This window comes from Podarcis erhardii (genome assembly GCF_964252035.2).
Source record: "Podarcis erhardii genome assembly, chromosome: 14".
In the NCBI taxonomy this organism is placed as follows: domain Eukaryota; kingdom Metazoa; phylum Chordata; class Lepidosauria; order Squamata; family Lacertidae; genus Podarcis; species Podarcis erhardii.
The window spans coordinates 36,737,250-36,753,609 of NC_138503.1; the positions used below are offsets into that span (position 1 = coordinate 36,737,250).

Consider the following 16,360-nt stretch of genomic DNA (forward strand, 5'->3'; position numbering starts at 1 on the left):
AAAAAGAGATAAATCGGCTTAATTTTTGAATCTTTTCCCTTCCACTTTTGGGGGACTTCTTCGCTGTTGTATCCTTCCTTTGCTTGCAGTGTGATTCAACACTGGCAGAATTAATAACACCTGCTAATAGCATCTCTGTGGGATTGTGTACATGTTAATTGTTTTAAAATGATTTTCCTCCTTTGCTCATCAGAGTGTTAATTTTACACTCTGCTCCCCTGATTTCTAATTAGCAGTTGTTTCACAACATCATGGTCCTCGTAAACAGTAAGCAACATTTTTTGCAAGTGCTTCCTTTCTGTTAATCAATTTAATATTCATAAGATATATCTTTCAATTATAATATTCATAATTGTTCCCATCTCATAGCTGTTCTCCAGTTGTCATTCTCCCTTGTGTCTGATCTTGCAAGTCAGACCATATGTTCTTAAACTTCCCACACCAACTTTCTTCTTTATGATGTTAAACTACAAAAAGAAAGCTATGGTGTACTGTATGACAAATCCAATGCACATTTTTGCACAAGTAAATTTTCATTCAGCAGAGGTAGGGACAACAGCTTTACAGCCCATTCTTTTGCAGGCTTTCTCAAAAGTAAATCCTATCCCTTCGGTGCCACTTACTTTTAAGTTTGTATATATAGCATTGCAGCCTTAGATTCCGACAGCACAATTCGAAAGATGAATAATAGAATTGTAGAGTAGGAAGGGGTTCCAAGGGCCCTGCAATCCAACCCCCCAAAAGGAAGGAATCTCCACTTAAGCATCCCTGGCAGATTGCCACCCAACTTAGCTTAATTCTCACTTTGTTCATTAGAGTTTACTTCCTAGTAAGTGTGTTTTGAAACTGCAGCTTTAGGATTACATAACCTCAAACTGTGTTTAGCAGAGAAAACGGAATGTGATTAGTAGCTTGCCTTTAGCCTGGCCTTTTCTCTAGCTGACTGATGTTGCCATGATGTCTTTACTTCAGTTGTTCCTTCCAATAATTAGTAATGGTACTGCTAGTATCCACAACTGCTGCATGAAAGGAGGCTGAGTTTTAAACATGTTTTCTTAAATGTTATTCACTTATGTCTTAAACTCATCAAGTTTTGATTTTCGATCATATTTCTAGGGTAACTTCATTGTACTGTCGTTTCTGTAATCTCCACAGAGGGTTCCGTCAAGACTTAATCACTACTATTTCCCTTGATCGGACTGCCTGTGTGCATTTCATGCTGAGAAAGATGTACTCATTGTCCTGTGCTCCCTTGGTAATGCTCAAGGGATATATTTTAAAAGGGCATTCTGTCCACTTGTGGGCTGCTTAGCCCAATCAAAATGCAGAGACTGTAATCTCAGGCTAGTTATACTGGAATAGCATGTCCTGGCTGTAGCAATGAAGTATTCCATCTCTTGCTGTCTTGGACTAAATGTGTCCATTCACATGCTATTTTATTTTTCTCTGTGAAACTGTGAACACTTGCAAGGGAAAACAGTTTTGTTTACGCTGTCACTTCCCAGTCGCCTCTAAGGTGGCTTGCAACTAGGAATGAGGTTCAATTCAATTCAATTTTCATCTAAAGGTGAATGTATTTAAATGTACACTTCCCAAAACAATACAAGAACTGAAACATAGTCATTCTTTGCACTTCTCCAAATATTGCAGTGCAGTTCTCCAGCCAAGTAATGTGTACAAAAATACATATACTCGGAGTAAAGTGTGCATGTGTCTATGTATATATTTGTGAAAATAACATACAAAAGTGCACTACATTAGAGGAAATTGCTTTAGAAAAACATGTATATTGCGGAAAATGCATACAAAAAGGTGTCTATTGAGAGAAATTCACACAAAAATTCTGATGATCACAACACATACGCAGGAAGCTGCCTTATCCCAAACCAAATCACTGTTTCACTTTGGGCGGTATTGTCCACATTGACTGGCCATGATTCTTCCCAGCCTTATGCAGAGGTACCAGTTAATGGAACCTGGGACTTTTTGCATAGAAAGCCTGTGTTCTGCCGCTGACCTGTGGACACATCCAAAAAAACACTATGGTTCCTTGATAGTCATTCAAGGAACATAGGAAATAATATTGTCAGACACATTGGCACATTTAGCTCACTACTACCCAAACAGACTTTCAGTTGGTTTCCAAAGTTTCAGACATCAGATGGAATTGCTCAGTTGGTAGAGCATGAGACTCTTAATCTCAGAGTTGTGGGTTCGAACCCCACATTTGGCAAGAGATTCCTGCATTACAGGAGGTTGGACTAGATGACCCTTCCAACTCTACAATTGATTCCTCCCATGCCCTATCTGGAAATGATAGGGATTGAACCTGGGACCTTTTGTATGCAAAGCATGTGATCTTATCCCTGAGCTTAAGCCACCCTACCACAGTGGCTATCTGTTGTTTTGTGCATCTGGGGAAAAGTTTTAAAATTGCACTCCATGTTGTGTATTAAAAGTGCAATATGCATTATTTAATAATAGTTTCTGTGGCTGCTTGAAATGCCAGTTTGTCTGTAACTTGCCACCTCTTCGCATTGTAATATGAACTGCACTTATAAATACTTTTGTGTTGTTTCAAGGAGTTTTGCAAGGCAACCTGATGTAGGAAAAGTCCTGTTGTTTGTAAATGCAGAGCTGGTATCTGCTTCTTCCTTCTCCCTGCTAGCCACAAAATAGATTTCTCCCCCTGCGTTCAGCACATTTCCTTCTTGTGTGCTGGTGGTGCTTTCTAAGAATCCTTGGGTATTTTACGTGAAATGATTGAGTACATTAGTGCAGACTCCTGGGGGTGGGGGGGAGTCCTGCATTTCCTGTCATTGCAGTCTACATTTCTTCCTTGGCCAAATCACTTGCTGAAATTGAATGAGGCACTGAGGCTTTTGGATGCCATATGTGCAACCAGGTTTGACTGCTTGCGATGAGTAATGGGCTGTAGTCGTTGCTTTGACAAATAGCAAAGAAAAGTTGGCTTTGAAGTTTAGACTTGTCGGAGTTGGAGGAGAGCTGCTACTCAGGACACAAGTACATTCAAGATCTAGATCTAGCAGCTAGAGGTTGCAACTTTAATAGCTTAAAGATGTACCTGATTTAATTGGAATTTTTGAATATATTTAATTTTTTTAATACAAATACTTATAAAAGCTGCAGAATGCGGTCATTCTCCCTTCTCATACACAGAAGGGGATGAGAGACTGTGATTGGCCTGAGGTCACCTAGTGAGCTTCATTGTTGGTCTTCTATGTCCTCATCTGACACTCCAACCACTGTACCACCAGCAGCTCTCTTCTAAGATGCTGCTTGCTCAGGCCAGTGTGGCATCTTCTGAAAAAAAAGTACACATTAGGCTTCAGTAGTCTTGCTTTTACACCTATCCAAATTTAGTTGAAGGATTAGTCAGCTAGAACTTCATCAATTCAATTATTTAATCAGATTGTAGCCATATTAAAGAATATATAAGGAAAGCCCTGCTGGACCAGAATAAAAGTCCATCTAGTCTAGCACCCTCTTTTCCACAGTGACTAATCAAAAGCCTCTAGGAACTCTCAAGCAGGGAATGAAGGCAACATTCCTTCCCTTCTATTGCCTCTTATCTGTTGGTATTCAAAGGTGAATTGCCCCTGGATTGTGAAGTTCTGTTTTAGCTATCCTGGCCAAAATAGACCTCTCTCCTCCATGACGCTTCAGGTTGCGTTTTTTCGGTTTACGGATGCGCCGAAACCTGGAAGTACCGGAAGGGGTTCCTTCCGGGTTTCGGCGGTCGTGCATGTGCAGAAGCGCTAAATCGCACTTTGTGCATGCACAGAAGCACCAAATTGCAACCCGTGCATGCGCAAACATGCCGCTGCAGGTTGCAAACGCTGCAGGTTGCAAACGTGCTTCCCACACAGATCACGTTCACAACCCAAGCGTCCACTGTACCAAGAACAAACTTAGTTGGTCTCTAAGGTGCTACTGTACAATTTATTATTATTATTTTATATTTCGATTGTGTCAGACCAACATGGCTACCTACCTGAATCTATTAAAAAGGAGTTAATGATAAGAAGACTACTGATCTAAGGGCTGTTGTCTGGGGCAGGAAGGGAGCTAAGAGGAGCTCTCAGCATCCAGTCAACATTTTGTCATAAATCCCCTTAATTTTAATGAAACTTGCTGTTTAGTTGGCAGCTTTAATGGCTGCCAAGCCAGAAAACATTTTAACACTGGACCTTTGTTAACCTTCTTAATGGGCTCCAGTTCTGCGAAGGCCTTTAAGCTGTTGGTGCATAAATATTAGACTACACTCCATTTGTTATGCAAATCACTTTGCCAAAGCAGTTCAGCTGCCTGCCATTCAATGAATATTAATGAGAGGCTCAAACTTGGAACTATTTCTTGTGGGTTTTGTCTTTCAGGAAATAAGAACAGAAGCAATTGCCAGACCTCTGGAGATAAATGAGACTGAAAAGGTGATGAGAGTTGCCATCAAAGACATTTTGGTAAGGATGGTGGTCTTTTAAAAAAAAATGTTTTATTCTGTGGCTTTATTATGAATCGGTTATCTTGTTCAATACTATCTTACTCTATTTTCAAGTTCTTTTTTTTTATTCCTGAAACTTCTTTAGATTCTGTGTTCCACAGATCAGAACCTATTGCAGATGTGTGTCTTGGAGGGTGTTTTGGAGCAGGGAAGGAGTGCATCAGCCTCTCCATACCTGCTTCTTCCATTTCATCCTTCCTTCCCACAGTTTCCCCTTTAAAATGTTTTTAAATCTGCTAGAGTCTGTTACATGCATTTGTATGTAATGTGTGGTTAGGTAAAGGTAAAGGGACCCCTGACCATTAGGTCCAGTCATGGACGACTCTGGGATTGCAGCGCTCATCTCGCTTTACTGGTTGAGGGAGCTGGCGTACAGCATCTGGGTCATGTGGCCAGCATGAATAAGCCGCTTCTGGCAAACCAGAGCAGCACACGGAAACACCGTTTACCTTCCCACCGGAGTGGTACCTATTTATCTACTTGCACTTTGACTGCTAGGTTGGCAGGAGCAGGGACTGAGCAACGGGAGCTTACCCCGTCGCGGGGATTCGAACCGCCGACCTTCTGATCGGCAAGCCCTAGACTCTGTGGTTTAACCCACAGCGCCACCCACATCCCACGTGTGGTTAGCCCCCAGTAATCTTTGCAACATCCCTGTGAAAATAGGCTAGCATATTCTTCTACCTATATTTTACAGGTGTTGACCTTTGGCTGAATGACAATAGCTTGCCTAAAGCCACCTAGTGGACTATACATGTATAACTAGGAATAGAGGGCCCGTTTCATGACTATAACTTGAAATATATTGTAATTAAAATTTGATATGTACATCAGAAGAGCTCTGCTGGATCAGGCCAGTGACCCACCTAGTGTAGCATCCAGTTCTCACAGTGGTCCACTAGGTGCCTGTGGGAAACCTGCAAACTGGACCTGAGCAGAACAGCACTGCTCTCTCTCTCTCTCTCTCTCTCTGTTCTTCCACCACACACACACACACACACACACACACCCCGCCATAAAGCACAGTTTCAAGAAACCACTCTGGCCCCATTTTTCAGAGTTCCCTGGGAAGAGGGATTGGCTGTTAAACCACTCTGGTTTAATTATAGCTCTGTGCAGACAATGGGGTCTCCAAACAACTCTCAGCACTCTTAACAGCTACAGTCCTCAGGATTCTTTAGGGGACGTCGTAACTGCTTGAAGTGGTATGATACTGCTTCAAATGCGTAGTGCAGATGGGACCCTGCTTTCATAGCTGCCTGAACTAGTGAGTCCAATCAATAGTAGCCATCTGCTAGAGCAATCCCAATTGGTGCTTAAATGTCAAAATAGTCCTTCTTTGCCAATTAATAATTCTGAAAGAGCAAGGTTTTCAAGGTCATCAGTACTTTGATTCTGTGCAGCACATTTTTGTATTTCCTTTTTCCCCTTCCCTCCCTGTTTTGATTTCCTTTCATCCTTTTGATTGCATTTGGGTTTGTGTGGAGAGAAATGGCTATAAGTGAGGCTTTTTAACAAGGCCCAAGCGGTCTGCATGTTCCCTTACACGCAGCACTTCTGAATGAAGAGTTATCCTAAGCAGAGGATTAAAACCTGCAAACAGTTGTTCCTTCGCTTTTGTATTTGCAGACAGCACTCCCCTGATGTTTCCTATTTTCCTTCTGAGGTATCCACCAGGGAGCTCTTGCTTCTTTGTATGTTTGGCAGAAAGCACATTATTAATCTGATAACAGGGTTGCACTTGGACAATGATGTCAATTTAATGTAAAAGTAATTATAAAATTTCCTTAAGCATTTTTGTTGATAGTACTGGGGTACAACTATGCAGCGGTGAGATCAGGTTCCCTACAGCTCGTTGGTTAAACAAAAATAAAGCTGAATGGTTAGTACCGCTGTGTTTTAGCAGCTGCATCAGTATAAAGTAGCTGGTGCATTGTTAAAAGGGGAGTTTTTCCCATGTTGGGATCATTTAGGACCCAGGTATCTTGGATTTGTACCATCAACAATTTGCCTTGCTCACTTTAATGGGGGTCTAATTGATCCCAGCGGCCTCCACCTCAGATTAAAAATGCATGCAGAGAATCAGGAGTTTGAGACAGAACCATCAAGCCTGTTTACGGTACATAAAGCATGAATTAGTACAGATAACAGAAAGAACTTGGGTCTGGGTATTCTCTTTGATTATAAAAGTCCTGGCTGCACAGCAGGTTTCCGAATCATGGTGTTACTAGTTGCCCAGCTTTTAGGGATGGAACAGGGGTGAGGAACCTCCCAGATGTTGCTGGCCTCCAGTTCCCACTATCCCCAGCCTGCATAGCAAGTGTGCGGGAATGATGGGGTTGTCGTCCAAAAACATCAGGAGGGCAACAAGTCCCCCATCCCTGGTGCAAAGACTCCAAACCAGGTGTCAGCCTGCACTCGAAAACAGGCATCAAGAGAGTCACAAGCAGATAAGGACCTGGTATGAAACAGGTGCATGATTGGATAGCCATATGATTCTGGGAAGCTCACAAGGAAGGGATGAAGGTTGCAGCACTCCCTATTAATTGCCTCCAGCATTTGGTATTCAGAAGTATACTGCCTCTGAACATATGAAGGTTATGTTTTGCCATCATTGCTAATATGCTTAGAACCAAAGAGCTGTGGAATGTTTATTTGTGTGCCGTTCGAAGCAAGCAGAAGTGGACTCTGCCTTCCTCCTAAATGGGACTGGTCCTACTCTGAAATATTCCACATCCAAGTCTGGCATGGTCCTTTGAATCATCCTGGCTATCACTTCTAGATTCTTAAGGCATTTGTGCGCTAGCCCAAACTTTTCTCAAAATTACTCATCCTTATCCTAGTAAGTTCTTGTCCTGTTTGTGAGTTGTATCACGCTCTCTCTCTCACACACACACACACACACACACACACACACACACACACACAAAACCCAAAAACAAAAACCCTCCAGCATGACTTGGAAAAAGTCAGAAGAGCAGATGCATAAAATTGCCCCTCCTCATGACAAGAAAAATGAGAACAAATGGAATAAACTATGCAAATGGTTCCTGTTCTCATTGTTTATATGCCCTTATATTGGTGCAGAATGTGTGCTGCTTTGATGTATAATGTCCCCTGCCTCAAAACTCAGAGAGCCACTGCCAATCAGTGTAGACATTATTGGGCCAGAATGACCAATGGTCTGACTCAGTATAAGGTAGCTTCCTAGGTGATATGCATGTTTTTCCACCCCCACCCCTATCTCACTGCTGTATTTCATGTTCACAACAATTCTATGAGGTAGGTGAAGAGAAGGAGAGTAGCTGTGACTTACCCAGTGAGCTTAGTGGCTGAATGGAGATTTGAACACGGATCTCCCTGGTCCTTGTCCAGTGGTTCTTTAGCACACACAGCCATAAATATAACCATCAGAAAATGTGGCCAGAACAGAGCTAGGAACTAAAAATGTCATCTGGTGATTATGCCAGCAACTGTCACTCATCTTTGCAGTATCTCTTTTAGGAGCAGGTCCAGAAAACCAAAGACATGCTAAGCAACGTGGCATCAGATGAAACCAGTTTGGAGGCCAAGATTGAAAAGAGGAAATTGGAGCTGGAAAGAAACCGCAAGCGGTTACAGACCCTTCAGAGTGTTCGGTAACTACTGGCGTACTGTTTGTCCCATGAGAAATGAATATGCAGAGTGTTAATGTGCATGCTTAATGCCTAGTGCAGTGGAGAGTGAAGAGCCTGCAATGAGCCTAAGAAACTCTCTTGTCCAAGAAGTGCTATAAGTATTGAGGCCCCAAACACACAAGCAGAGGCTCTTACTTGTAAGTAAGAAACAGATATTTATTCAGGCAAGCAGTGGAACAGGGTCAGCAGCAGACACAGGGTGCAAGAGGCACGATTCAGGAGCAGTGCAAGAAGTTCAAAAGCGACAAAGATGTCTCGACAAGTTTCCATGTCCTTCCCACAAAGTTTTTAAAGAAGAGCCGTGGTGCACTCACTCTCAAGATTCTTTTGCCTTGTGGGAATGTTGGCATTGCAAATGCACATTCCGTCAGAGTAGGTGGGTTCTGCTCCCATGTGGTTCTAGGCAACAAGACTGCACCCTGCTGTTCAGGCTCTTGTTCAGTCACTGCTGCCTCCTCTTTCGCTTCCTTCCCTTGGCTGATCAGAGCTTTTTCCATCTTCCACTGAGGCTCTCTGTTCTAAGGGAAGGTCAGTGGGGAAAGCCAGCATCCCTGCTCTCGCATCCAAAGTGGCTGATGTTTGGGCAGAAAGAGGAGATCTACTCCAGCCCAGTTTTCCCCCATTCAGTCCTCTCCTCTGCTTCCTCCTCCTTCTCCTGCATTAGAGCCTGCCAATCCAAGGTCATTCCTGACAGCACACTCTGCAGTAGAATTACTTGCTACCTGCTAATCTACACTCTCTAATTGCAATTATGTAATTATCCATTTTTCCAGTCATTTGACCTTTTGAAAACTGCTCAACATTTTCCTACTCTGAGCATCACTTGATTATTGTGTTTTAAAAAATGATTTGTTTTAAAAATGCACAAAAACAAAGTTGTTAAAATGAGATTGAATCTGTGACATTTGACTCTTTGTTTTTAAAAGAAATGGGTTCATATTGGAGAGGTCAGTCTGTAGTGACCATATAGCTGATTTTAGTTTTTTAAAAATTGTGACCCTGCATGGCATATCCCAGATGCATATATAAGAGTGAAAAATCATAAAGAATGGGGGAAAGGTGTTTGTTTTTGCTTGGTGCCTTTTTTCTGGGACTTTGAGTATTTGTGTGCTTTTGTGTTTTTGACTGTGACTTCATCAAATGCAGCTGCAGACTCATGGGCTAGATATTTAAATCATAAAATGAAAGCTGGTTTCTAATGTGTTATAGTCAAGGATCTGTGGGACTTTATACAGGCCAATAAGCCTTTCCTATCAGGCTTCTTTGAACTATGGATCATTAAAAGACAAGTGAGCCAGTTTCTCCTTTGAAAGTTTTATGCATGTTAGGATACCTTGAAGATTGCCTGCTCTCATACCATCCTGCCTACTCCTAAGAACAGAAGGAGAGAACCTTCTCCTTGGCCCACTTAGGATGGAATCACAGCTGGGTGAGACAAGAGAGCAGGCCTATTTAGTGGTTGTACTCAGATTCTCTCACTGTCTGCCCTCTCCTGCTTTGACCAGATTTATTAGCTTTACCATACATGCAACATCCCAGAGGTTAGCTAGCCAAGAATCTACAGAGGGAAGGGTGATACTGTTCCAGTTCTGCCAGATTATCATTCTGGCTGCAGTTAACAAATAAGCTGTCATTTCTAAATCATCTTCTGGTATACTGCCCTTTAGATAAGGAAATAATATTACCTTTGGATCTCTTGGGACATCATAACCTAGAAGTTTTTATTTCTGATAATACTAGATTCCAAAATATCTGGATTTTTGTATATTACCACATAATGTGGAATATATTTGCCTCAAGTGTTTTACACATCCAACAATCACCTGTAGTCTCTGGGTTTATTTTGTTCAATCTCACTGGAGCCAAAAATCAATGAATTTATAATATATTTTTAAAAAATTAAGTGAAGCAAGATTCTTTTTTTCCAAATCCATACTCATTTATCTTCTAGAATTATTATCAGCATGCTTTGTTGCCACTTAACTAGATATTTATGCCCAGATGGTTCAAAAGCAATCAAATCTTACTTAGGACTCCCTTGACATAGTTTTCAGATGTAATTAGGACCTTAAATTTTGTTGGCTCTCTTAATGAACCATGAATCCATAATAATGGATTAACTGTATTTTTTCTTGGAAGATATTGGGAAAAGAGTAGTTGAGCATATTCTAGAATTGGTTTAACCTGATAGAATGTTTTAAATGTTCCTAGAAAATATTTGGGAGCTGGATGGAAGGTAAGGTAGTGCTTGAAATCCCTCAGTTCATCACACAGCTAAAAAAACAAAACTCACAGATTCTCCCATGTTCCTTTTTTCTTGTGTCCCCATCAGCCCAGCTTTTATGGATGAATATGAGAAGATTGAGGAGGAACTGCAGAAACAATATAGCTGTTACCTGGAAAAATTCCGTAACCTTACATATCTGGAACAGCAACTGGATGACCAGCACCGAATGGAGCAGGAGAGATTTGAGGTGAGGGTTCTCAAATATTACATGAACTCCTTTAGTCTCTATTTCTACCGCACATGCTTCTGTATGCATTTCTGCAGTTTTGTCTGTATTTATCCTCAAGTGTGCACCAACCCAGGTTCCAATACAGGCTTGCTTTCTTGTTTTCTGTCACTATTTTGGGGGCTTGACCCATTTGCTTATGGTAGAATCCGACTGCTGTTACCCATCTGCCCAGGGTTGCTCTTTTTGAAAGGAGGTGTATAAAGACCAAGAAAAATAAAACATAATTATAAATAAATAAATAAATAAATTTAAAACTCTGGGTGAAGACGGATGTAATTTTAAAAAGTTAAGTGCGTTGTTCAGTCATGCGCTGAGCACAGTTTCCTCCTGCCTATATAATTTGCATGAAAGGTATACATACTAGTTGAGTCATCTTGCTTCCTTGCTTCAGATGGTCTGCCCAGTATGGTCTGCCACATGTATTTTGATTGACTTGTCTGTCATTTATTTATTTATTTTATTTTAATAATAACTTCAAACATTGGTTTTAAAATTTCAGAAATGCTCGGGGGACACAAGTGTGTGTGTGGTTATAATGGGTTAATGACTTTGTATGCATGAGCCAATAGGCACTGTTCACAGGTAGCTCTTCCCCATTCAGGGTCTGCAACATTGAAAACCTGCCCATTGACAGGTGTTGTTTTTAAGTAGTGTGTCATAACAAAAGAAGAACCATGGACTTCAAAAATCCTCGCCTGTCTCACCCCACTTTCTGAACCACTGCAGATTTATGATTTAGTGCTGTACACACAGTTCTAAAAGGGCTGTTTCTCTCTTCCTTTCCTCTTCTTCCTGACTGTCCTTTCATCACGTTTGCCAGGACAATTTGGTGTCAGATTAGCCCTGCCCCTTTGGAATATGTGCCGCTTGCTGGGAGTCAAAGAAAAATAGGACTTGAAATCATAAATAATTGAATTCCAATCTTTGCAACACACACTCACCTAAACAATCAGATGGCTCATTGATCTTTGTATACTGATTTGCCTTTGTTCCAGTTAATATGTCTTTTGCAATTATTGTGCAGAGGAAATGGTATGCTTTGTGCCCCCTTTTTCAGAATTTCACTCAACAGCATGCTAAGACAATGGCAATGACTACCATATTTTTCGCTCTATAAGACGCACCAGACCACAAGACGCACCTAGTTTTTGGAGGAGGAAAACAAGAAAAAAATATATTCTGAATCTCAGAAGCCAGAACAGCAAGAGGGATCACTGCGCAGTGAAAGCAGCAATCCCTCTTGCTGTTCTGGCTTCTGTGATAGCTGTGCAGCCTGCATTCGCTCCATAAGACGCACACACATTTCCCCTTACTTTTTAGGAGGGAAAAAGTGAGTCTTATAGAGCAAAAAATACGGTATGTGGTTAGGTTAATCTGCTTCCCTGGGTTCCTTGGGTATTGAGGAATGAGCTGGTGGACAAATGAATATTTATCAAGTGAAACTGTGTTCCAGCCTAAAGAGCATCATTGAGTAATTGGCCTGTAATCTCTGGAACACTTGGCAGATGCAGTGGCTTGTGTTCTCTGCTGTTGTTTCACAACTAATGACATTGGGTAGGTTGCGTTTTATAATTGGAAAAGTGATTTAAAGACTGAAGAAAGGTTTTCACATTTTAATTAGTGCAGCACTGTGGATGCCATGTGGCAGTCTCTTAAAACTCCCCCCTCTTTGCCACATCCCCAAAAGACGGAAGGCCTACAAGTCTATGTAATATAGCAGATCTTTGTCCTCAAGATTCCTGCTGTTATACAAGCACTAGCATAGTCCTTGGAGGGAAATATGCATGTCTAACCACGTTGTTGTTGTTAAGAAAAACAAGAATAAAAACAACCTAAAATACAACAAAGGACGCAGCTGGCGCTGTGGTCTAAAACACTGAGCCTCTTGGGTTTGCCGATCAGAAGGTTGGCAGTTCGAAACCCCGCAACAGGGTGAGCTCCCGTTGCTCAGTCCCAGCTCCTGCCAACCTATCAGTTCAAAAGCACAAAAAGTGCAAGTAGAGAAATACATACCGCTCCTGCGGGAAGGTAAACAGCGTTTCCATGCATCTCTCTGGTTTTGGTGTTCCGTTGCACCAGAAGCAGCTTATTCACGCTGGCCACATGACCCGGAAAACTGTCTGCGGACAAAGGCCGGCTCCCTCGGCCTGTAAAGCGAGATGAGCGCCACAACCCCAGAGTCGTCTGCAACTGGACTTAACTGTCAGGGATCCTTTACCTTTTTACCTTTAAAATACAGCAATATGCATAAAAGTGCAAATCCAACTCAGTGCCACTCCACTAAAAATATGCAGAGAATTAAAATCCAAAGGCCTGGCTGAATAAAAGCAGATAGTGAAGGAGCCCGGCGTGCCTCCCTGGGGAGAGCATTTCACAACTGGGGAGCCACCACTCTGACATCCCATTCTCTTTTCGCTACCTTCCTCACACAGAGAGAGAAGGGCATCAGATGAAGAACACAGGGTAGTGCTGTGCTACTGTATCCCTTGAGTGGAAGTGGCAGCCTAGCTTGCCCAGTAGTAGTAAGCCTATCTCTAATAGCTATCTTGGGCCATGGAGCCAAAACAGGGTTAATGAAAATGAGGGTAGTATCTGTATGCTTGGGTGAAGCAAGAAGTAGGTAGAAGTACAAAAAGAAAATATCTCATGAAAACTCAAAAAAGCAGTCTAAGGGAGACTGAGGATGCCCAGTAGCTTCAGGATGTTGAACATCACTTGTAAAAGAAAATCAGAATAATAAGGAATGCCTTGCTTTGGAGGGAGTAAGTGACTGGAAACCTGATTAGGAGCACTCCCTCCCCCCAGATCCCACTTGGTTCTCTGAATCTCCATTTCTGGTGGTGAGGTGGGGGCAGGACACAGGGTTTGCAAGGGGGAGGCTCTGTGGGTTTCCCATAAGCATTTGGCTGGACAGTTTTGGAAACAGGCTGCTGGGCCAGGAGACCTTTTGCTCTGGTCCAGCAGGACTCTTCTTACGCTCCTGGGGACAACAGAGGCCCAGAAATGCCAGTCATCTCCCGCATTTCCCTGAAGGCCCCTGACCATCTGCGATGCACGCCGAGCGCTGCCATTCTCTTTCAAGGAGGCAGCAGGAGCTGTAATTTAAATTTCCATGAAGCGCAATCAATCCTGAAATGATTAACTCTCCTTTGTGACGCTTCTATTGAGGAGAATTCATTGCAATTAAATTCTTGTGTACAAATTGTTCCTGCAGAAGCTTGGCTTGGGAAAGCTTGCGTGTGCTGCCTATTGGTATCTGAGTTACCATTCATTATGCAATCGTGACATATCTTAACTGCTGAGAAGAGTTTAAATCCCAGTTCGTCATTATGGTCTGCTAGTGAAGCATTCTGATATCAAAGCACCAGCTGGCCTGCGGTCAAGTTAACCGAGACAGAGGATGGGAAAGAAAAACTTGTTAAGCCATGCTACACTCGCAATTCTTTTTTATTGTGCTTGATTTTTGAGTGCTTTTATAAAGGTGGCCTCTTTCAGTCCTTGTTAAGGCTAACTGATGCTGTAGGTGTGAGCAGCCACCAGCACTGTCCCCTTAACACCATGTGAAGAGCTTCATTAACTACGGACCCTGAAATTTGGGGTCCCCTCCAAACCCCTGCTTTCAGTATAAATTACAGACGTACTTCAGAAGTCAAACAGAATCCATTCGACTTCTGAAAAGTTTGTAAACCAAGGTGCAGCTTCCAATTGCGCAGGTGCGCCTTAAACAATAGCAGAATATACAAGAGTAAATTGTGATATTCCTTGCCGGTAAAAAATTTTTTTATAAGGCTATGAGAGGCCCCAGCTGCTCTAGTAATTTCTTCATCTGACATAATTTGATAAACTATGTACACTGATCATGGCGTTCACACCATGGACACATCCACATATTTACATAAAGACCATGCATGGAAACCAACACACCAAATAAACTAATACAACAGAACTGTAATATGCCAGGAGAGTAGCAAATGAGTTTTTATTGAATCATTACAATTTGTACTTTCCCTAGGTCCAGAGAGAGAAGTAAGCAAATAAATATGAGAGCAGTTGAGGCAATTTCTATTACAATATAGGCACGGTTGAGTTAATTGGAGATGTCCCAGATTGGTGGCTTTGTTTTTTGGTCATTGAAAACGGGGGACTCATTGTTTGAAGAGTACTCTGTTAATACACCATGGTCTCTTGAGGGGCCTTTCTTTTCTTTTGCCCTATGTTGTCACTTTGTTTCTTCCTTCCTTAATCTCCCTCCCAGCCATAATTTTGAATTTCAGTCTCTTTGCTATTGATTGTGCATTGTGCTCAAGTGTGAAGATTTTGAGCTCCTGTTAGTAGGAAATTGGCATTTCCCCCTGGACATTGTGCTTATCTGCAAGCTGTTAGGACAAGATACCAGGCAGGATTAATGTCTCCTGCTCTGGAACTGCTGACATAAAGAAGGGACTGTTGAAACTTGAAGTTCCTGTTGATAGCATCATAAGGATGCTGCACAGTCAAGGACTCTTCTTGCGCCATTGTGCCCAGGACCTTAGGGAATGAAAGGCTGCAAGAAACACATAGGTTTAGAGCTGAGATGGGGAACCTGTGGTCCTCCAGAAGTTGCTGTAATAAAACTCCAGCATCCCTTCTGGGATAACATGCTGGCTAGGGTTGGCAGGCATTGGAGTCCAGCAATACTTGGAAGGTCACAGAGCTTCTGGCTCACCTGTCTTTCTGAATATAGCCTTGTGAAGATACCCAAGGCACACATCTTTGTTGCTGGGATTCAAGAACCCTTTGCCCATCCCTTCTTTTCGGTTACTGTGCTCCACCTAGCTCAGGATCTCAGCATTGATAACAGTTTTCATCACAATATTTTAACTGAAGTGTGTACCCCCTCCTTAGAAAGAGCAGACATTGTGACTTACGTAACATGAAAGGGTGGGAGGTCCAGTGTACAACATTATTAAGAATGAGGAATATAGACGCAGTTTAGACGAAAAATGCAATGCTTTATTTAAGAGCATAAGAAGAACCCCTGCTGGATCAGACCAAAAGGACCACCTAGGTCAGCATCCTATTCTCAAAATGGCCAGCCAGGTACCCAAGGGAAGCTTGGAAACAGGGCAGTTGGTATCAGATGCTCACTGGGTCAGCATTTTCATAATGAAACTGAAAATTCAGTGCAAAGCTGGAGAAGTGGGATTTGCTTCCCATTTTTCCCTCTTATCTACTGCCTCACAGGAACTACAGTGAGAGATATGGTGAGATTTGTCATCACTGGGATGGCAGTGTTCTGGGACGGAAGTCAGTGGCTCACATTCCTAAACTTGAAAAAGCAAATGTTAAGGAACAGGCCACTAAGCTTAGATAGATGTATCAGATTTGCCTCAAATTCTTCTTTGCTTAAAAATAAAATACTGGAGGGTGGGGGTGGAGAAAGGCTTTTAAAATGTTGCTGTCAGGTTCTGAACCAATTCTCTTAAGGTAACACCTAGTCTTCATATTTATTTAAAACATTTTTATTTTGCTCCTCAGCTGAGAAATGCTCCCAGAGAACTAACTGAGTCCTTCAGACATACAATCTAAGAAAAAATATGATGCAATAGGAGCAGACATTAGGGAGGGAAAAGGAGAAAAAGAAACATAGACACAAACACTTAATC

General features: G+C 42.1%; 1 protein-coding gene across 2 annotated transcripts in view; it reads left to right on the top strand.

Annotated features, from left to right (window-relative positions):
* CLUAP1 (clusterin associated protein 1) overlaps positions 1-16,360 on the top strand; it is a 53,128-nt gene that overhangs the window by 19,274 nt on the left and 17,494 nt on the right. For both annotated transcript variants that reach the window (XM_081839916.1, XM_081839917.1), the window contains exons 6-8: positions 4,398-4,481; positions 8,027-8,160; positions 10,532-10,673. In XM_081839916.1, the coding sequence (XP_081696042.1) occupies positions 4,398-4,481; positions 8,027-8,160; positions 10,532-10,673 (360 nt within the window). The remainder of the gene's footprint in view (positions 1-4,397; positions 4,482-8,026; positions 8,161-10,531; positions 10,674-16,360) is intronic.